This window comes from Erigeron canadensis, chromosome 2 (genome assembly GCF_010389155.1).
Source record: "Erigeron canadensis isolate Cc75 chromosome 2, C_canadensis_v1, whole genome shotgun sequence".
NCBI classification, from domain to species: domain Eukaryota; kingdom Viridiplantae; phylum Streptophyta; class Magnoliopsida; order Asterales; family Asteraceae; genus Erigeron; species Erigeron canadensis.
The window spans coordinates 33,400,715-33,424,037 of NC_057762.1; the positions used below are offsets into that span (position 1 = coordinate 33,400,715).

The 23,323-nt window shown below is 34.5% G+C and overlaps 2 protein-coding genes and 1 pseudogene across 2 annotated transcripts; all 3 read left to right on the top strand.

Annotated features, from left to right (window-relative positions):
• The first annotated feature begins 223 nt into the window (after positions 1 to 223).
• Positions 224 to 3,981, top strand: LOC122588126 (annotated as a pseudogene).
• Positions 3,982 to 7,257: 3,276 nt separating this feature from the next.
• On the top strand, positions 7,258 to 13,968 carry LOC122589410 (transmembrane protein 33 homolog). Its single transcript, XM_043761704.1, has 9 exons — positions 7,258 to 7,556; positions 8,356 to 8,470; positions 8,648 to 8,739; positions 9,843 to 9,968; positions 10,060 to 10,180; positions 10,260 to 10,344; positions 10,493 to 10,606; positions 10,698 to 10,737; positions 13,550 to 13,968. The coding sequence occupies exons 1-9, from the start codon at positions 7,377 to 7,379 to the stop codon at positions 13,700 to 13,702; spliced, it is 1,026 nt and encodes a 341-aa protein (XP_043617639.1). The 5' UTR covers positions 7,258 to 7,376; the 3' UTR covers positions 13,703 to 13,968.
• A 3,146-nt stretch (positions 13,969 to 17,114) lies between these two features.
• LOC122589086 (zinc finger CCHC domain-containing protein 8-like) lies at positions 17,115 to 21,933 on the top strand. Its single transcript, XM_043761329.1, has 9 exons — positions 17,115 to 17,212; positions 18,176 to 18,563; positions 18,788 to 18,869; positions 19,235 to 19,304; positions 19,524 to 19,604; positions 20,152 to 20,288; positions 20,467 to 20,716; positions 20,876 to 20,939; positions 21,032 to 21,933. Exons 2-9 carry the CDS (start codon positions 18,221 to 18,223, stop codon positions 21,622 to 21,624), a joined length of 1,620 nt encoding a protein of 539 aa, XP_043617264.1. The 5' UTR covers positions 17,115 to 17,212; positions 18,176 to 18,220; the 3' UTR covers positions 21,625 to 21,933.
• Positions 21,934 to 23,323: the final 1,390 nt, after the last annotated feature.

Consider the following 23,323-nt stretch of genomic DNA (forward strand, 5'->3'; position numbering starts at 1 on the left):
AGGGGAGGTCTGGCGTGGGCTGGTTACGGTTGTCGGAATATTAACTTTTCGATATTTAGGAATGCATTGAAAGAGTGTTGAGGTGAGCGGAAGTGATTAACTTTTTGTGATAGTTAAAGAGATGGCCACTTAATACTGCTTCCTTTTATGAAAAGGATGTAGGAAATCAGGGCTATACCAATTGAACAATGACAACATTTTATTCAAGTATAATTAAAAAGTTATGTATTTGATTTTAGTAGGCAATGAAGAACTACAGGTGGATTGTAATGCTCATGCTAGTTTAGGTGATTTGGTACTCATGACCATGTGTGCAATTATGTGTATGTAGTTTACATGAGTATCTTTTTCTATAATGCTGTTACATACTGGCATTAACATTTTTATATAAAGATATGCCATATGTGTTTTCTTAGATAGGTAGTTGCATTATGTGATAGTGATATATTGGCATCATATATGTTAAAAGGCCTTTCTCTAATAAAGATTGGCTTTTTTATAGTGTACAGTATTCTGATCTTGTTGTGGAACGATGACTACAAGTGCTGCCTCGCAGCCTGCAAGACCGTCTCCATCATCATCCTCATCATCATCCGCATCATCTGCAAATGAACGTAGGCCACCTCCCAGCTCAGGTAGAACAATTTGCTTCTTCAACCCTGTCATCAGTTGTTTTTTGGGGGGTTATTCTTTTGTATTGATACACATGTTTCTTTAATGTGGAAAACTAAATAAGCTGTAATTACATAATGTGATGAAATAATCATCTTCTAATACTCGTGTAGCAATATAACTTTTTAGGGTCCACTACAAGAACTGCAAGGGCATCAACTCCGAGCTCAGCTCCTTTACGATGGGATCGTGAAACAGTTCAGTTTTCTGTCAATGCTTGGTATGATCATTTATTCTGTAGATATGTATGTTAATGTCTTATTTTCTCATTATTAGTTACTACTCCCTGGCATATATAAAAGATAAAGATATCTAAACTAGTCTGTCATGGTTTCCGTAAGAAAGAAAACTGCAAGTTCAACACTAGGGAAATCATAGAGTTATCGAAGTAGATGCTATTATTATATTAGCAATTACCATGAGAACTTACAAAAAAATTTTCCTGCAGGTCTTAGTTATGGCTGTGCTTGCCATGCTCCCACTCATACCTAAAAGCCTTTCGAACAGGGCATATCGTCTCTCATTCATGGGCGCTGCTTGTTCGTCAGTGTATTCTCTCTACTCTCTTTATGGGGTAAAGATTTGGAAGATATATAATTTTCTTTCTATGGTTGTGATTTCTTGGTGTTTTTTTTACCCTTGCTTAAATTGTATATCACTGTTTGCAGAAACCAAGGGCATGGAATGTGCAAGAAGTGAAATTGTGGCTACAATCAATAAATGCAACCAAAGATTTTATCTATACAATTTACTACCTCGCCTTTGTTACTTCAAACCTTCACCTTACATGTTAGTAACACTTAGTCTGTTGATTACTTGTTACAGAGTATTAAATTTTCTTAGAATCTTATATCCAATATTATGTTTTTTTCAGTTGCTTTGTTGCCGGTTGTATGCCGATCCTTGGAACATTCCGCGAAATTTATCAGGCGTAAATTTAGTCGCTCTTCCTTGTACAGGTAAAGGCTCCCAACTCTCATTTTTTAGGTTAACTTTTGAACATATAGCAAGTCCTCATTTTTTTCATCCACATGGTGTACATTTTTATCGTTACGGTTTCGTTAAACTCTGTGATTGTTGCTCTACAAGAAATACTTGGAAGAGGCTTGTGTTTGGATGGAATCAAACTCAAGGATACTCCGCATCCTGTGTTCACAAGTTGAGATCGGGATTGGGTTCCTTTTGATCATCTCTCTGCTATCGTCAGTTGTCTTACTCAGCTTCCTCATCGCACTGATCTTGTAACTTAATATTTTTTCTATTCTTATAATCTATTCTTCTAAATTTTTGTACATGCAGGTCGCAGAGTAACATCATACAAACTTTCATGTACTCCAACAAGCAGGTTAGTAATTCATCTCAGCTCAATCAGACCCACCCTTTCATGTTCCCAGAAACCCAATCCGCTGTCCTTCCTAATCCCTCACCTTTCTTCTCCCCTAACCTCCTCTTATCCCCTCTCCCTACAAACTCATTCTTTCAAAACTTTGTCCTTAATAATGGTGATCAACCTGAATACATCCACCCATATTTGATCAGATCCTCTGCCTCGTCGCTCTCTATATCCTACCCGTCTTTATACTCCAACACCGCCTTCACATACCAAAGCTTTAACGCTGATTTCACCATCTCAGCCATAGATAACCCGGACCCAAATCAAACCCACGTCATATCTTCATTCAACGATCTAAGTGTCACGTTAGATTTCCCAAATTTGAGATTTTATCTTGTTAGAGGAAGCCCATTTTTAACATCTGAGGTCATGCAAAAGTAGGCACTTTCTATTTCAACTATTCATGCAATTTTGGATTGTATTCCAAATTCCTCAAAAACGAAGTATAAAATTAATCTAAATAACGGTCAAACATGGGTTTTATATTCTTCTACACCGATTGATTTGAGCTATGAAACTTCAAAGATCACTTCTTTACGATTTTTGGGTATCATTCGGATAGCAATCGTACCAAATTCAGATGTTAAACTTGAACCAATACTTGATAAGTTTAGTTCTTGTTATCCAATATCGGGAAGTGCTGACCTTAGTAAACCATTGTCTGTTGAGTACAAATGGGAAAAGAAAGGTTGGGGGATTTGTTAATGTTGGCAAACCCTCTACATCTTCAACAACTTGATAAGAGTTCTAGGAAAGTTCTTGATGACTTGAAATACAAAAGCATTGATGGTGAACTAGTAGGAGTTGTTGGTGATTCATGGCTTTTAAAAACAGACCCGGTTTCAATAACTTGGCATTCAATCAAAGGTGTGAAAGAAGAATCATACCCCGAAGTCATTCATGCTCTTATAAAAGATGTGGATGGTTTGGATTCGACTTCAATATCGACAACATCTTCATACTTTTATGGAAAATTGGTGGCGAGAGCAGCTAGGTCAGCTTTAATAGCGGAAGAAATTGGTTATCTTGATGTAATGCCCAAAATTAAAAAATACTTGGAGGAAACAATTAGTCCTTGGTTAGATGGAACCTTTAGTGGAAATGGATTTCTCTATGATAAAACATGGGGTGGAATTATAACAAAACAGGGGTCTCAAGATCCAGCTGCTGATTTCGGGTTTGGGTTATATAACGATCACCATTACCATATCGGTTACTTTATTTATGGGATCGCTGTTCTTGCAAATGTAGACCCCATTTGGGGAAGAAATTATAGACCTCAAGCTTATTCATTGATGGCAGATTTCATGACTTTGGATAAAAGTGAGAACACAAAGTATACTCCTTTAAGATGCTTCGATTTGTGGAAGTTACATTCATGGGCAGGAGGTTTGACAGAATTTGGGGATGGTAGGAATCAAGAAAGCACAAGTGAAGCAGTTAATGCATATTACTCAGCCGCGTTAATGGGGTTAGCATATGGTGATAAGCATCTTGTTTTAACTAGCTCATCGCTTTTAGCCATGGAAATTCATGCATCTCAAACATGGTGGCATGTTAAACAAGACGTCTCTCATTATACTCAAGATTTTATTAGTGAAAACCGATTGGTGGGAGTTTTATGGGCAAATAAACGTGACAGTGCGCTTTGGTTTGCTCCAGCGAAATCGAAGGAATGTAGGTTGGGGATTCAAGTGCTACCATTGTTGCCAGTCACTGAGGTTTTGTTTTCGGATGTCGGTTTTGTTAAGGAGCTTGTGGATTGGGCTTTGCCTGCACTAGGAAGGGAAGGTGTTGGTGAAGGATGGAAAGGATTTGTGTATGCATTGGAAGGGGTTTATGAGAAGGAAATTGCTCTTGATAAGATTAGAAGTTTAAAAGGGCATGATGATGGGAATTCTTTGAGCAATATGTGATGGTGGATTTATAGTCGATAAGAGCGAACAAGGTTATGAAATATAGAATATTAGTTTGATAACCGAATTTTGGGAGTATGTATAGCTTATCTATTTTTATTTTTTATTGTTTATGTTTATGTTAATGTTTTTGTGTGTTAGAAAAACACTTACGGAATATTAGTTACCAAAATGATATGTGAGTTGATGAGTTGATCTATCAATCGAAATTATGTACTCTAAAGTCTAAAACACACAATTTCTTTTGTTCTTACTATTTATTTATTAACAATATGTTTGGTAGAAAGGAATAAAATAACGATGAAATGAAATGAACGGGGTAATGAAATAAACATGGTAATTGAATGAGTCATTACTAATCCTTGTCATGTTTAGTTGTTATAACTAAATGGAATGGAATAAATAAAAGATAGTGGGTTAGTGGAGAAGTTAAAGGGTTATATTTGTAATTTAAATTTTTTCTTATAAAGCCATTATCATATATCATCTTTATATATAGGGATAAATTGGTCAATTGCATTACTCTTTATAATGGACTATTTATTTTCCATGTTCTAAACAAACATTTTTTTCTTGAAGGAATGCAATAGAGCTTTCTATTCTTGCCTTATCCTCGCATAACATACGTAACTTTTATTATTACTATTATTATTGAAAGGCAGTTTATTAATATTATTAAAAAGTAAAAACTATATTTTACGACAGTTTATTTTGTTCCTATTAGTTACTTTTTATCGAGAAGCAATATTATTGGTCTAGGCCTACAAAATATGAAAGCCTTCTTCTGTAACCAACATTTAGCTTTTTAAGTTTTTTAGCATTAAATTTTTTAGATTATCAATTTTTTCAGCATTTATTTGTTTTAGCCCTTAAAATTTTCTACCAAATTTTGTTGCCCGAATAGAGAATAACTAAATAGGTCTAAATGTTTATGTGATTAATTAAATTATGCTTAAAACCATGTATCATAATTTTGGGATAAATCAAAGTTAAAAATGACTTAATTAATGATACTGTTATTGCCCTAGGTATGACACACTTGCAAAAGGTATGACACTGTCAATTGGATGTTTCTAGAACAGAGCTTATACTGATTTAGTTTTCCTCATGTGATATGTAAGTGGATAATGCAATGTGTCACATCGACTAAGTTCTCTATCAACATAAATGGGGAGATTCAAGGCTACTTTAAAAGGGCTAGGGGGCTTAGGCAAGGGGACCCGATGTCACCATATTTGTTTACTCTTGTAATGGAAGTATTCAACCTTATGATGAAGACACAGATTAGAGAACAACATGGGTTTAAGTATCACTGGGGTCATAAGTAACTGGATATTATATATTTATGCTTTACTGATAATCTACTTGCAGTTTGTTATGGTAATGTGAGGTTTGCTCAGTGTATTAAATATGCTATTGATGAATTTAGTAGTTGTTCGGGGTTATATCCTAATGGTGGAAATAGCTAAATTTACTTTGGGAATGTAGAGATGAATCAAGTTAATTAACTTGTATGTGGATTGATGATTTGGCTAGTCTAATGGTATGCTTGAAGGGATTTGGTGTTATCTTTAAGGTGAATGTGTATTGAATATTAAATTATTAATACATCTTAGTAAGTGTATAAGGTTAGATGATAGTGTATAATATAGAATAAACTTTGTACATGGTGGGTATATTCACCATTGGTTGAGAACTGGTATACTTGTAAGTTGTGATTAATAAAATAAACGATATCGACCTATTTTAAAAAAACAAAAACAAAAGAAAAGTTAAAAATGAATTTTAATTTTAAACTTCAAAGAAGAGAGTTAATATTCATAATAATCTATACCCTATACTTTCTTATAAAATATATTTGTCCCTCTTATATTAAGCAAAAATAGCGCAAATGACAAAACACGTTTCATTTGTTATTTCTCAACTTACTTCTTAAGTGATGTCCAAAAACTAACTTTAATAAAATAATTTATTGTTTTTCATATCTGTAAGTTAGTGTATTTTTAATACTTTGCATAGATACTTTTTCTTTTTTGAAATTTTACATTTACTGAGTAAAAAATTGTAAATTCCCAATCTATTTATATCTCTAATCTACAGTAAAACCTCCATAAATTAAAAATGTTGGTATTGAGATATTTTATTAAATTATCGAGATATTATTATATCGATAAATTATCAAAATTATTAATTTAAACAGGTTCATGTATCACTTTCAAAATTTCTATATTTAATGTAGATTCACACATTAAATGAAACAAGAGTCCAAGACAAATTGCTTTTGACACGATAAAATTCGTTCAATGAATTCAACCGGCTCAAGTAATCTAAGCGATGTAAACTATGGAGAAGACATTCGTGAGCTTGAGAGCTTGATAACGGGTATGCATTATTAGCACATAACGGATGTGAATGAGTTGCGAGATTATCCTGGTGAAAATAATAAATGTTATGAGGTTCAAAGCATTGAAGAATCTGTGATGGATACTGTTCAAAATCTAATTGATGATGATACAGTAGTTTTGAAATCGATCACTCGGAAAGAAGCATTGTAAACGGCTAACAACTCTTCACAACTTTTTGTTGCGACAACGTCTCAACTCTTAAGTGCAATGTAGAAATTTAAAGATATATTCAACATAGATTTAAAGTTAAAAAAAATAAGTGACTATCGATTCATTTTTTACTAAACAAAATTAAAATTATAAAACATTTAAGGAATTAATAATTTATAGTTTTGATGAGACCTATATATTTACCTTGGGGTTTCTAAAAAGTTATTATTATATTATTTTATTGATTGGTGTCCAGTTTTGTACTGGTCTCAAGTTGTAATTGGACAAATTATTAATTTTGTCGACCTTATTAATTTATTAATTTAAAACGAGGGGAAATGTCTGCGCGTTGCGGCGGTGAGATGGTGGGGTGATAGGTCATAGGAGGTGATAAATCATAGAGTGTGATAATCAAATGCTTTAGCCGTACGTGATCCATCTCCGGATTTAAAAATTCGTATATCAAATGACATCTCTAATGAAAGAACATGAAATTTTAAGAACACATATACAAGTTTTATAATTTATCGATATACGGTTTTTGAGATAAAAGATTTTGAATGAATTAGAAGAATAAAATGATTTATGAAAGAGAGAGGTAAAATGAGTAGTTGAGATTTAAGAGTATTATAAGTATATTAAGTTAAAAAATTAGTGTTAAGGAAAATAGAAAAGTCAACAATTCCAGGCGAACGCCCACCTACCAAATAGCTATGCTAATCCATCATTAAGAAAAAAAAAACAGAACAAAAGAATCTGAATAGGATCGGCGGCGACATCAACAAAAGCAACCACATCAGAAAACCCACTTGAACAAAAAAAAAAAGAAAAAACAGAGAGATGGGGGAAGAACAAGAAGATGGAGGACAGAAACTGAAGAAGATAGCAGCGGAAGCATATGACTATGAAAACGATCCGAGGTGGTCGGATTATTGGTCCAATGTTCTCATCCCTCCTCACATGGCTTCTCGCTCCGATGTTATCACTCACTTTAAACGCAAATTCTATCAGCGTTACATTGTATGTTCTTTTTTCTCTCTTTTAATATATGTATCTTTTAATATTTATTCTTAGTCGATTTTTTTTATGGTATTTATCATGTTTATGTAGCTAAGTTTTGGATAGAAAAGGGTAAAAAATAGAGGTTTTGGAGTTTGATGATGTAGAATTAATTGTCAAGTTTTGAAATTTTAAAGAGTAAGTGTATCGGGTGTCTTTCTTTTAGCTTGTGGACTAGTTAGTTCTAGAGAATTTGGAGAGTTTTTCGGGTTTGATTCGATCACGGAGCTGAAAAGGAGCATGATTAGATTAGTTGGTTGGATCACCATTTGAGTAGATGGCCGGGTAGGCCTTTCTTTAACATGATAGGCTGGTTTGGGTTGTCAGAATATAAACTTTTTGATGTTTAGAAGTGCATTCAAAGTTTGTTGAGGTGCGTGGAAGAGTTTAATTTTTTGTGATAAATTAGGGCTATACCAATCAATGACAATTGGTAGCTGATTTAGTCAGTTATGAATAAAAAGTTAATGTCTTTGATGTTTTAGGCAATGAAGAATGAAGAATATCGGGGTGTAATGCTCATGCTAGTTTTGGTTGTTTGGTACTAATTCTCATGTGTTCATATATGTGTATGTAGTTTATATGAGTATCTTTTTCTATAACACTGTTACACACTTGCAACAACATTTTCGAAAAATGATACGCCATTTGTGTTTTCTTAGATTGGTAGTTGCACTATGTGATGGTGATACATTAGCATCGTACACATAATGTTATAGGAACTTTCTCTGATAAAGATTGGTTTTTTCTTTGTGTACAGGATCGTGATCTTATCGTGGAACCGATGACAACAAGCACTACCTCGCAGACTGCAAGATCGTCTCCATCATCATCCACATCATCTGCAAGTGAACGTAGGCCACCTCCCAGCTCAGGTAGATTAGTTTGCTTCTTCATCTCTATCATTCTGCTGTTTTTTGGGGGCTGACTTTTGTATTGATACACATATTTCTCGAATGCAGAAAGTTTAATAAATTTCAATTTTAATAGCATTATGCGATGAAGTGAAAATCTGTTTATGCTTGTGTAATTTGTTTAATAAACCTTTGTAGGGTCCACTACAAGAGCAGCAGGGGCATCAACTCCGAGTTCAGCTCCTTTACGTTGGGATCGCCAAACCATTCAGTTTTCTGTCAATGCTTGGGTATGAATATTTTCCTGTAGTGTCGTATGTCAATTTCACGTTTTCTCATTATCAGATACTACTCTCTGAAATAAATAAATAATAAAGATCTCTAAACTTGTCTGTCATGGTTTCGTGGTTCTTATAAGAAAGAATAAGTACAAGTTAAACACTCGGGAAACCATGTAGTGTCGTATGTCAATTTCACGTTTTCTCATTATCAGATACTACTCTCTGAAATAAATAAATAATAAAGATCTCTAAACTTGTCTGTCATGGTTTCGTGGTTCTTATAAGAAAGAATAAGTACAAGTTAAACACTCGGGAAACCATGAAGTTAGTATATCCAGTAAATTGGTTTTAAGTCTTTAAGATACATGAAGACACCAACAATGGATGAAAATGTTGGGTGAGATAGTACTTCTCTTGTAGAATTAATTAATGGTACAATAGTATGTTGATCTCATTGATACATGTAAAGCATATCATCTGCTACCCACCCATTTAATTTTGAGACGATGCTTTTGAATTGAAGGGGGGGAATCCCAACCCTTGGGTTTACCATTGAGAAATCTCAGCCCTTAGGATCACCTAAATGTAGGTATAACCAAACAGGTTTCCATACACAGTACACACAGGAAAAAACAAAACCTAAACCCTTTTTCTTCTTTCTATACTCTTTAACCTTGCTATCCCCTCCATTCATCCACTTCTTCTTTTAGATACTGTCGTATTGCTCATGTATAAGTATGTTAAGATGATAATAGTCATTGTGGATAGACCATAAGTAGAAATGAAAGGATTTCATGCATGTAATGCATTTTTTTTCCCCTAAGCATGGTTCTGATTCCATCTTTTGTGTGCCATGAGTCCACGGGGTTTTTTGCAAGTCCTTCCTCCACATAAAGCGGGTAACTCTCTTATGAAGGCAGATGTGGCACCTAGAAATTACTTGCACCTAGTGAGATTTGAACCATGGACCTCTATAAGTGTTTAGACATATTAATGTAAAGTTGTAAAACATAATATAAACAACTCGCATTGCTAGCTTTATGTTACAGAAGTAGACACTATCAATAAGTTGGCACTTACTATGAGAGCTGACATAATCCTTTTTTTTGCAGGTCCTAGTTGTGGCTGTGCTTGCCATGTTTCCACTCATACCTAAAAGCCTTTCTAATAGGGCATATCGTCTCTCATTTATGGGCACTGCTTGTTCGTCACTGTATTCTCTCTACTCTCTTTATGGGGTAAAGATTTGGAAGTTATATAATTTTCTTTCTGTGGTTGTGATTTCTTGGTGTTCCTACCCTTGCTAAAATTGTATCTCACTGTTAGCAGAAACCAAGGGCATGGAATATGCCAGAAGTGCAATTGTGGCTACAATCAATAATTGCAACTAAAGATTTTATCTATACAATTTACTGCCTGACCTTTGTCACCTCAAACCTTCGCCTTACATGTTAGTAACACTCAGTCTGTTGATTACTTATTATTAAATTTTCTTAGTTTCATATATCCAATATTGAGTTCTTTTTCAGTTGCTTTGCTGCCGGTTGTATGCCGATCCTTGGAACATACGGCAAAATTCACCAGGCGTAATTTTAGTCGTTCTTCCTTGTACAGGTAAAGGGCTCCCAACTCTTATTTTTTTGGGTTTTTTGAACTTATAGCAAGTCCTAAATTAGTTTTGGTTTTTTATCCACATGGTATATTTTTTTGTCATTATGTTTTTGTGTGTCATCACTAACTCTTTGTGATTGTTACTCTACAGGAAATACTTGGAAGAGGCTTGTGTCTGGGTAGAATCGAACTCAACGACACTCAGCATACTGTCTTCACAAGCTGAGATCGGGATTGGATTCCTTTTGATCATCTCTCTGCTATCGTCAGTAGTCTTACCCAGCTTCCACATTGCACTAGTCTTTGCTTCTTAAATTTTATTCTTATTAACTGCTCTTCTAAATTTGCACATGCAGGTCGCAGCGTAACATCATACAAACTTTCATGTATTGGCAGGTTAGTAATTTATCTCAAGTCTCAAGTTTGTGTAGTATAACTTTTGAATAAGGGCAGAAGTATAGTCAATTTTGTTGAGTTAACTATTTGAGTGTCTGGGTGAAAAAGAAAGAATTGCTCATTTTACACTGAAATTGGCACTTTTTTTAAGTAACAATGCCAGGTGTTTTTTTTTTTTTTTTTTTTGTTAGTGCTCAAAAGAATGTGCCGGGTCGAATATATGCAATTTTTAACTCCCTCTAAAATTAGAACAAATGTTTGTTCAAAATATATCTGTTATTGATTCATTGTTATGATATTAGTTAATTTCTTTTTAAAATGAGCTTGCTAACTTCCATTTGCTGCTTTAACCCTTTAGTTTAAAGTGACATGAGCTTAATTTGGTAAGTTGACAATATACGAAAGGGGCATAAGACATTAATGAAAGCGAGTGCTCCTTTCATCCTTTTTAGTCTGCTTTTGGTTATACCCCAAAACAAACAATATCCACCCTGTTGGATATTATCCGAGGCATTCTGAGCCTTTTAGAATGAAAAAACAGTTTAGTGGCAGATCGACAACACCTTTTTCTTTCTGTTGTCCTAGTGATATATATCCTTTTCTTAATTTTTTGTAAATGGCAATTCTATAACCTTTGACACATGTCTTGCGTATTTACTCTCTCCTTGTATCCATTAATGACTTTGCCATGTCTCCTCATCCCCATGTTACACATCTTTAGGTACACATATTAGACATGCCAATCATCTTTCTTTTTCCTCATCAGATCTCATTAAATCTCAGTTTCTCATATAATTCAAAATGCAAGCTTCTTAAATTGTTGATGGATGAAGGATGATAAAATTTGATAACTTGACTTCTTGTAGATACCATGTAAATAGCCAGTTTTGGTAGTTTCACCTATGGATAATGCTAAGCGCTGGTTTGTTAGTTCTACATTTGGGTGAAAATTATAAGATCTAATCTGATTGTTCTTGCGTCTCAAATACACCCAGGGCATGCCTTATTGGCATCTGCTGTACTACTCCACTGGCACTCATTATCATATGGTCCTGCACTTTGTAGAATTTAGATGTATCTTGGAAACTTAATAAAGTTTGTGTGACTTCCATGTGTATTCATAGTGTTATTGTATCTAGAAGACTCCTACAGTAATAAGGGTAAATCTGAAGGAACCCCTTAATCCCTTGTAGCGCATTGGCACCTACACAATCACACTGCAAGGTGTTAGTGTACCGAGGTAAGTCCACTTGGTGGATACCACCAAATGGAGTCGATTAAATCCGGTCCGAGACGAGGATAGAACCTGAGCCAATTTTTTGTTAGGCTCTCTCCACAATGTGGCCCCACATAAGCAGTGGCAGGTGGCCACTTGATCTATGACCAAGTGGTTAATTCTTACTGTAATAGTAGACATTCCTATAGGTAAAAGATGTTTTTACCATTTTTAACAATCCACAAACCCAACAAATAATCTACGACGTATTTTTACTCTGTCTTTACAAGCATTTCTGGCTCTAGTCCCTTATTTAGTCATCCAGACTTGCTATTTACAGAGCTTGTCTGGTGCCAAGACTGCACCGGTGGTTAATGCAAAATTAACAACCACATGACAAGTTTCTTATTTTATTTGGAATCTAAAGTGTTGTTAAGAACTATGAAAATCTGACTTTACCCTTTAGGTGGTGTTTGGTTCATGGAATTCTTAGGAATTCCATGGAATTGGAATTCAAATTCCTTCCGTTACATTGTTTGGTTAATTAAAGTGATGGAATTGGAATTAGAACTTTTCCTACAAATTCCTTGATATAGAGAATTCATAAATCCTTCCATGTATCCATGGAATGTATACAATTCCATTGGAATTGAAACACATTGACCAAAAAACCCCACAAAAAATCCAAACCTATATCCTCCTCTGCATATCTGTTGCAACCATGCTCGTTGGTGTACCCCCACCTCATCCCCAACCACCACCACCACCACAATCTCATCGTCGCCTTATCATCCACCACAACTAATTAGAATTGACATTGCAGCCACCGTCACTGATCTTACCGTCACCTAGTCATTAACCTTCGTATCGCCATGGTAGCCACCCAGTAACTTCCATATCTCCATGGCAACCACCATCTAAAACCATGGCAGCCACCTCCTACCGTCATGGCAGTAAAACCCACCGCTATGGAACCGCCGTCGGTGATAAGATTTAGATCAATCAACAACCTTGTTGTTGAAAATGATAGGGTTTCAATCAATTGATTTCGAAGATAATACAGTAGTTAAAATAGAAGAATAAAAAATTGTGAGTTTTGTGTAGATCGAAAGACAAAGAAGATGATGCTTGATGGTGATGATACTGTGAAAAGAAAAAGACATAAGGATATGACTAGATCTTACAATGTGTGGTTGATGTGTTTGTTTCTTATACATGTTAAATTATTATTATTATTATTATAATTATTATTATTATTATGTGTATAAAAGTGAAATATAAATTGAATCAAAGGTTAATTTTGTCTTTTAACATAGTATATATGTGAATTCCATTAACTGATTCCGTTAAATTCTGTCAACCAAACACAAAACAAATTTTTAAACTTTCAGATTCCAATTCCTTTCATAGATTCCAATTCCTTCAAAAACATTCTGTGAACCAAACTGCCCCTTAGCATCTCTGGAAGTTTATTACTCCGTATTACTTTATCTCTATAAACTCGGCTCTCTGTATCAACTTTCAGTGATTTATGTGAAATTAACCCGTTGAAATAATTCATTATTGCAATTTTGTAACTGATTCTTTTTGTGGCAGCTGTTGAAGCTCATGTATCAGGCACCTGTTACTGCTGGTTACCATCAAAGCGTGTGGTCTAAAATTGGAAGGACAGTTAACCCCCTTATATATCAGTATGCACCATTTCTAAACACTCCCATCTCTGCTATACAACGGTGGTGGTTTAGGTAAACAATAGCATTTGCATGGGAAGTAACAGAGGAGAATAAGGATCAATATAGAACAATAATATTATGTAATGTAGCTAAGTTGAATCGTGTTCACTGATGGGGAGTTTTTACATGGTCTCATTTCTGGCTTTGCACAATTCCAAAGTCATAAGTTGAATATGTTATGTGATGGATAAGTTTTATTGTAGTTGTTAGACTTAGACCCAAGTTTTAGTAATTCACATTTTGGTTTTGGTTGGATTTATAAAGGCGAAACGTTTTATAAAACTTAGTATCCAAATTGCGCATCGTACTTAACATATTTGTATGCAACAATCTTGTTTTTCTTTTTAAGGCTATGTACGTTTTATTGTTTATGTTCTGTTCTACAAGCCGAAGTACACTGTATGTAGTTCTCGTGAATTATCTAAGAAACTATTCCATCCTTTTGAAATTATATCTAGCGTAAGTTGCGTGGATCGTCCTTGTGTTTTTTTTTTTTTTTTTTTTTTAAATTTCTTATTATGAACCCTTCATTTCAAGAATTACAGTATAATTTTTTTTACGTATGCCCTTCAACGGGTTTAGTCAAAATGCATTTATTATTTATTTACTTTTTCATTAATCTTCAATTTCTACGTAATTTTCAATGCTTTTCTATGCTCAAGCAATAAGGCTCATTTTATTCTATTTTTGTCGATTGTCATCTCAATTCATCATATGATTAACTTTCAGGATTCAATGGATTGATTCAATTAAGGGGGTGTTCATGGAATTTGTTGGAATTGATAGGAATTGGAATTTAAATTCCATTCCTTTCCATTGTTTGGTTGGTGAACATATGGAATTGGAATCTTAAATTTTCCATCAAATTCCTCAAATGATGGAATTCACAATTTCTTTCACAAATCTTTTCCATGGAATTCATCTATTTTTATCAATACACTCTTTCAAAAGTAGACACCAAGAAGCTAGTAAAAATTTTTTCAATTCTGGAATCTGATTTGAAGTCTTGCAATATCTTAACCTTTATCACCATCCACCACGCCCTCTCTTGCTTATGATATTTCGCCGCCGGTATTATGAGATCTCACTGTCGCCCCGATCCAAACTCCATATGGGTTGTTTTTAAAAAAATTCTAGTTTGTTTTATGGGGAAAATGAGATCTTGTAACTTTGTCAGATAATCCAACTGATGAAGTCATGGTATATGTCGAATAAAAAAAGAAAGTTGCAGTTGAATAACAAAATAAAGTTGCATGTAAAGACTGAAAAAGGTAAAAACTGAAATGTTGGCTTTTGTGAAGATGAAGAAACACTTTTATAAAATATGTTAGATGAGATGGTCATTTGATTGTATATCTATCCATCTATATATTATTATAAGATACTATCATTATTATTATTTATTCATATTATTATTGTTATACTATTATTATTACTACTAATTTATTAAAGATGTATATGTATAAAAAAAATTCTTATAAAAATATAGTAAAGGGTAATTTCATCATTTGCTATAGTTTTTATTTGAATTCATTTGAGTGAATTCCATTAAATTCCGTCAACCAAACACTTGTCATATTTTAAAACTTCCAGATTCCAATTCCTTTAACGCATTCCAATTCTTTCAAAAACATTATGTGAACCAAACAGCCTCTAAAGGGTTTATTAGAAAACGAAGTTAGTTTGCTTAAAAAGGTGAAGTTAGTTTGGATAATTAAAACAATAGGTGCTTAATAATAATAATACCATCTCAGTTGGTTGAGTCGGTATTTTTACGCGTCAAAAAGGGGGTCGATCCTTGTTACCTCTAGAGAAGGCTTTTTGATGTGGCTTTTTCTTGGATATGTATCTAACATTGGATGTGACATACCTTTTTTTTTTTGAAAATTAACTTTTATTAACACGGCTGAACCAACAAAGTGGTTTGACAAACTATACAACCTTGTTAGTACAAAGCAAAATTACACCAACTTTCCCTAACTAATCGTACAATGTTTTTTTCTATTTCTATACCAAAGGAAGTCTAATGACCGTATGTCTTAAAAAATCTTTTCCGTATTGGCCCCGCCGTTGTTAAATCTCCTACCGTTCTGTGTTTTCCAAAGACACCAACAAGCAACGAAGACAATACAATTAATGGTTGCTTTCTCCATCTTTCCCATACTCCCAGGTTGGTAACAACGAAATAGATCTTTGACCGAAAACAAATAGATAGGGGGTATTTTACACCAAATGCTAATTCTTTGCCAAATCTGTGTCGCCACTGTGCATGAGCAGAACAGATGCTCATTAGTTTCCTCTTGCTGGTCACAAAGGCTGTACATGCCCGCGTCGAAATAACAGTTCCTTTTTTACACTTAATCGGTACCCACTTAGAGCAGTTGAAAGTGAAACGATCCTTGTAATCTCCATCTCATCTCAAAAATTCCTTGCCAGCCTTCACATTGAAACCGTTTTTTGACCCACCAGTCCATTCCCAACGATCCCTATTTTCGTTTACCCCACTCCCCTCCAATAATGAAGTTAGTCTAAAACGTCCCCAGCTTCACCACTTATTAACCCGCGACCTTCCTCATCTATACTATATTATAAAACAGATTTTCCCTAGATTTTCAACATTAAACTTAAAATTTTCAATATTGATTTTAAGTACTTTTCTAAAATAACCCTCCTATCTATTCTATATTTATCTAAAATAACTATAATACCCTTTTTCTCTCCTCAAATCTCAACCAATCATCTTTTTTTTCTCTCCTCTATAAATCATTTATTCTTCCAATTCATTCAAAATCTTTTATCTCAAAAACTGTACATCGATAAATTATAAAAATTGTATGGGTGTTCTTAAAATTTCAAGCTCTTTCATTAGAGATGTCATTCGATAAACTTTCGACAAATTTTTAAATCCGAGGGCGGAACCCGTATGGCCAAGGCATTTGACTATCATACTCTATGACATATCAATTCCTATAACCTATCATACTCTATGACCTAGGTATCACCTTACTATCTCACCGCTAAAACGCACGAATACTTGCTCTCGTCATCAAATAATACAAATTCGCCATTGTCAAAACAGGATGTGACATACCTGATTGATAGAACCAACTATATGTATTGGTGTAGGCCTCGCCTTTGTCATTCTAACAATTGTTCACAATGCATATTTCTTTCGTTTCGAGCACGAACTGGACATATGAAGGAAAAATAACTACTTGGAAAAAATTTACAAATCTGTAAAACAAACCGTAAATTACACCTAAATGAGTCCAAATATATACAGTATAATTTTTTTTTTTGGCGGCTTGATCATTGGGTTATAATCTCAATCGTACGGTCAGGAATTGTTTACAATTAATTAACCCTACACCACCCAAGTGATTGATTAACGTTGACACCAAAGTGACCCAATTCCAATTCTTTTTAGCTCACATCGTTTACAATTACTAGTCATTGTTTCCTCTTTATTAATAACATAAAGAATCCAATCAAAGATCTCTGCCAATTTCCATCTATCTTTTTTGAGGTAAAAATCTCTAAAACCCCTCTTTCATTTTCTTATTCAATTTATATAAATATAAATATAAATAAATGTGCTCATTATGGTTTAATAATTAGTTGTCTTTCCACCTCCGTGATTTCAGTGTAATTGATTAAATATTACAACCCTAATCTTTAATTTTGTGTTTAATTGCATGTATCCTATACATACTGTGTATCTATAGATTGTTTTTTATCTTTATTTTATTGATTCTTGTTGTAAAGGAGAATTAAGGTATAACCACTTTTTATTTTACAAGTGCATTTGCGAGTACTCTGTGATTGAAAATAAATTATAAATCGATGATTGATAGCAGTTAGAGTGTGATAATTAGGAGCAATGACTATGCTATATGCACAGGATACATACTATGTCGGTAAATCGTTAGTCGTAAATATTAAAGTTTGAAACTTGAACCATCTTTATGGAGTATTTGACTGTAGTTTGAGGCTGTTTGTACTTTGTAGTTTTTACAACTTAGGCTGCTTTAGGAATATAGTTGACCATAGCTGATATGACTGACAGGTGACTCATACCTTTGAATAAACTGGTGAGTATCCATGACTTGCAATGTCAATGAACAAGCTACAGCATTGTAAACTTGTACACCAAAGACAGTTCTAGATATGATCTCAAATACTTTATGTAGCATGTTTTCAATGCATTAGGATTTGGCATAGTTTCTGTGGATGAGGGGTCACCTCATATTAATATTCATCTAGCTTTGGAAAGTCTACTGGTAGTTATAGTACAAGATATGGTGTTATAAACCGTTTCTGGTTCAACATCTGACTCCATATTTGGTATATATGCTTTTCTACAGTTTATACATGATGTGTGATGTCATCATTATATGGTTGGTATGTTAATTAGAAGTTTATGGTGAGGTCTCCCTCATGTCCTTTAAGAGAACCCCTGTTCACTACTTCACTGATGAATTTATTGCAGGGCGATTGACTTGGACTTTGTGATTTAACTTGTACACCTGATTATATGGAGGATGCCCTTGATTTAAGTAAGGATGGTGCAGACTCCATTGAACTTCCAACATCTAATGGTCCTGGTGGTGAAAATGAGAATGTAAACAATCATAATACTACTAACCAGGAACCTAGTGATTGTGAGGTCAAAGAAGCCCAGTTGAATGGGGAGATCGCGGTGACTAATCAATCCGGACATGCTTCAGCTGTTAGTTTGACTGCAATGCAAGTTAGTGTTGAAGTAAGTTCTACAATTATGGAAACTAAAGTTTCAGAATTTGCTGAAAATGGTTCCACAGTTCAAGATGGAATTCATCAGATAAATGGAAGTCCTATCACCAATAGTGAGATAGATGGTATATCTTACTTTATTTTTTACATTTTTATGCTTGAACTTTAGTTGGTAACTCATAGTTACTACTGTATATTTTTTCCTTCTATGATCCATAAATGCATTAACTTAATTTATGCAAGCAAAGACCTAATTATCTGCTCTGTTTGTGTTTTCTTGACTGATTTAGCAACCTTTAACTGCAGTATGTTAGTAAGTTTCCTAATATGTTTGCCCTTGACATGCTAGCTGTATCTGGTATTAAGAGACCCCGAAAATCTGTTGATGAACAGCAAGCTTCAGTCCATGTCACTTATAATTCAATTACAAGGTATAAAGGAAACCATTATTGTTCAATGCTCTCTATTGTTCCTTTTTAGATATCCAGTTTCTAGTTCCGAGATATATATTAGTGCTGTCAACTTCCGGAAAGTTCTATGGTATTCCGTCTTTTGCAATATTTTTGGTCCACCAGTCTTCTACCCGTGGGCATAATTCCTTTTCCATCATTTTCTTTGAGGTTGTTTTAGGTGAACCGGGCATCTAAGTAGGTATATAGGAAGTAAAACTAGCTGAACAGATGTTATATCTGTGTATATATGGACTGGTTCCCTTCCTATTGATATAGCCTGTCAAGAGGATTATGGTTGAAAGTTTTTCTGTATAAACTCTAACCTGACAACATATGTTCATCAGAGAGAGTAAACGGAAGCTTGAAGAGTTTTTACAGAAGTGGTCGGAATGGCATGCTCGACATCCTTCAAAGGTTAATTTGGCTTGTTTGATGTATGTTAAATTTGCCTACAAATATGTTTGAGGTTTACTTGTCATTTTGAAACGTATGATATGTGTCAGTCGTTAGTATTTTATTTACTTGAACTGATGAACCTTATAGAGTTTATTTCCATTGTTGGTAGTTTGCTTAAATCTTATAATCCACTATGATTTGATGTTTCTCAAGTTTTTGAATTTCTGTACTGTTCAGGATCCAGAGGTTGAGCTAGAATCTGGTGAAGGCACCTATTTTCCAGCTCTTACTGTTGGTCCGGACAAACCTTCTTCAGTGGTATAGTTAATTTTGTTCTGGTCATTCACTTGTAGACAACCCAAATCTGAATTACTATTATGGGTACAATGTTGTCAGACCGTAGTATGTGCTACTAATTTTTTGTTTAGTTATTGACTACTTTTCATGGTTAAAGTTAGAGGTGGCTAAATGGTTGGATCAGATGGGTTGGGGAATAGGTAAAATTTGTTACTATTTTAGTATGGTTGAGGTTGGGATGACCAACAATCATTTCTTCTTTGATATAGTTTTTGATAAATGAATAATGAAGTGATCACAAAAACTGTATTATGTCGTATTAATCCCAGACCTTGAAATAAACGATGTTAGAAGGTTGTATCTATTGAAACTATATTTTGGCGGACTTTAAACCCATATCAAATATTTAGTTCATGACATATTATTTAGAGGTAAGGGGTAACCAAATTGGCCCATTTATAAGTATGTGGTTCAAAATTGCTTTAAAGCTCTTTGCATCTCTGCTTGCCTTCTGGACTTGCATATCTCACAAAATTGATAAAAAAAAATTTTGTTTTGTTTTGTGTAGTCATTCTGGATTGATGGCCAACCTAGGAATTTACAGAACAAAGAAATTATGGCGTTGGATAACAGTTCAATCCCACTCTATGATCGTGGATATTCTTTTGGCTTAACATCGACAGATGGTTCGAGTAACCTGGATGGGTAAGGACTGGTTCTGGTGCATATATCTTTTGATGCTTTGTTTTTAAATTATATCAGGCTATTGTTTATTAGCCTGGTAGGTATGTTCCCAGTACTATAATTCACAATTGAGTCTGCTGCATTATGCATTTATATGGTCTCTATTTTTTCACCAATGTTTCATTTTCCCTGTGATTAGAGGTTTGGAACTAGTGGATGGTGCTCGCTGCTTCAATTGTGGCTCATACAACCATGCGCTTAAGGAATGCCCAAAGCCTCGTGATAATGCAGCTGTTAATAACGCTCGTAAAGAACACAAGACTAAGCGTAATCAGAATGCAATGTCTCGAAACCCGACGCGATACTATCAAGACACTCCTGGGGGCAAGTTTGATGGTTTAAGGCCAGGTGTGCTAGATTCTGAAACAAAAAAACTTCTGGGCCTTGGGGTAAGAATTCTGTTACTCTCTTGACATTGTTGTATGTGCAAACTAAAGTACCAATTTGATATTATACAAAGCTTATAATATTGTTTATAGTTTTTCTCAAAGTTGCATCCTTTTCATATATTAGTTGTATAATAGTATCTATTTACGTGTGTTAATTAGGAGCTCGATCCACCTCCATGGCTTAACAGAATGCGAGAGATTGGTTACCCACCCGGATACCTAGGTAACTGAATTGTTCAGGCATTTTCTGTTTGATTTATGATTCTTTGTGACGATAGAAAACAGTTGATCTTTACCTAGTTTGTTAAACTGCAGATGCAGAAGATGAGGATGAACCATCTGGGATTGAAATAATTGGTGACGAGGTGGTGGTGGTGGTTAAGCAAGAAACAGAGGATGGTGAAATCCTTGATATGGATATCTCCCCTCCTCATGCTGCATCCGAGCCACCTAAACCCGAACTACCCAAGAAAATGAGCGTTCAGTTTCCAGGAGTGAATGCCCCAATTCCAGATAATGCTGATGAATGGCGATGGGGAGCAAGGGCTTGGAAGTTTGATTTACCTAGAAATAGATCATCTGACCATAGATCTTATAATTCAATAGAACGTTCAAGTAGATCTAATTATCATGAAGAAAGGTGGAATCGGGACTATAGAGATGACGGGCCACCTGGAGTTGAACCTGTTAGCGGTTCCTTGCCATCTAGCTTTTCACCCAGGTACCCTGCATATGATTCTAGAGGCTCAAGTTATGGCAGGTCTCTGCATGATAGAGACAGACGGAGCCCTTTGATTCGTGAAACAAGTTCGAGCCATGATGATGACCGTTGGAACCCTTACTCGTCAGACTATTTGTCTCACCGTAATGAGCGACATGAAGACCGCCATCGTCGTAGTTGGAGGTAACTCTAAAATTGACATGGGGATTTTTCTTTAGGGGCAGAAAAGCATGGAGTGTACATGTGGTAGACATCAGTTCGTTAGGAAAGGCGCTTATGCTTTTATTAGTTTAGCCTCAGTCCAAGTTTTTTTTTTTTTTGTAAGGCAGTAGCCTGACCAGTCCAAGTATATCTGACAATCCAAGACTCTGATAACTACAACCATACCCTTTGATTATTGTTCTTGTCGAACTTGCATTGTATTTGTTGTAAGTTGTAACTTATAGCCCTTCAAGTTTTAATATGTTGTACACCGCTATCTTACGGGATTTGCTTACTTGGACCTCTTTATTACTAACATTTAAGGTTATCATAGTCGCAATCTTGATCATAAGATTGTGGCTCAACAACCAAAACTGTGTCAGATTGTGATAGGATCGCTAAGTACACAAAAACTGACCTGACAATGTTGTGTTTTTCGAATCGCAAGATCAGCTAGCGATCTGATCTTACAAACAACCCAGCTAACATTGTGCTAGTTGCATTCAGATGTTCCCAAAACTGTATTTTCTGAACCCGTGAAAGTAATATGGCTGTCTTAAATGTGACAAGTATAGTAGAACTCCATCTGGTTTAGTTGTTTGTCGTAGGCTTAACCATATTAAAGGGAGTATTTCTTAAAATGGAAGGTTTGTACCAGAAAAAAATAAAAGGGCCCCAAATCATTACGAACTTAAAAAAAATGTAGCGCACCTTTAAAGATAGGTACAAATTGTACAAATCATTGCTTTGTAAACCTTCTATTCAAGAAAATAACCTTTTGTTACGGCTTTACTGTTTTTCCAATCTACTATAGAGTATAGAGCCAAGAAAGAGTGAAAAGTATAAAAACGAAAACTAACATTTTGCTGGCCTTTCCTACATGGAGTTTTTGTAAAACTTGATTAAGGAGTTCTGTTAATTTTAAGTATGCTGTCCTTTCTATAGCGCCTAACTCTCGCACATCTTATGCTACGCAAACACTTTGGAGGTATATCAATCAGCTAAGCGGAGGTTAGTTTTCATAGCTTATATTGATTTATTATATAAACTACAAAATATAATTTATCGTTCATTTGAGCTTTAATTTTCCTTAAACTTTTAAATAATTGTCATGCACAGTTATTCGTTTATCAGTGTCTCAGACGTTGCCGATGATGTACAATGGACTGTTTTACTCTTCAAGATGGTGTTTTTGGGAGTCAGAATAACTCGTCATAAGTTAAACGTGGATGAACAGTAAACAAATAACCTTACTGGAAAATCCTACAAAACACAAAGGGTATTTGATATATTTTTATTTATTCATCCATCTTCTAGTAATATAGGGCTTCTAGTTTTGAGTGTATTTTGTTGAATTAAAACCATACCCTGTAGCCCCATCAATCTTCACATCATCTGATCTCATCAATATTTGGACACACTCAAACACTTTAATTTGTAAAACTTATAAATGATTAATAATATATATTGGGATATTATTATTTTTATCCTAAAAGCAGCTTCTTATCTCAAGTATAAGTAAGGTACGTTTTCTACAATTCACCTCCGATCCCCAAAGATAGCTAAAATGAGACAAACTCTTTAAAGTATTATGACTAAATAAGTCATAAAAGATTAAAAAAAAATAGTAATTATACACATTGTCACATAAGCACGGAAAACTATAGTTTAAATAAAATGTCATG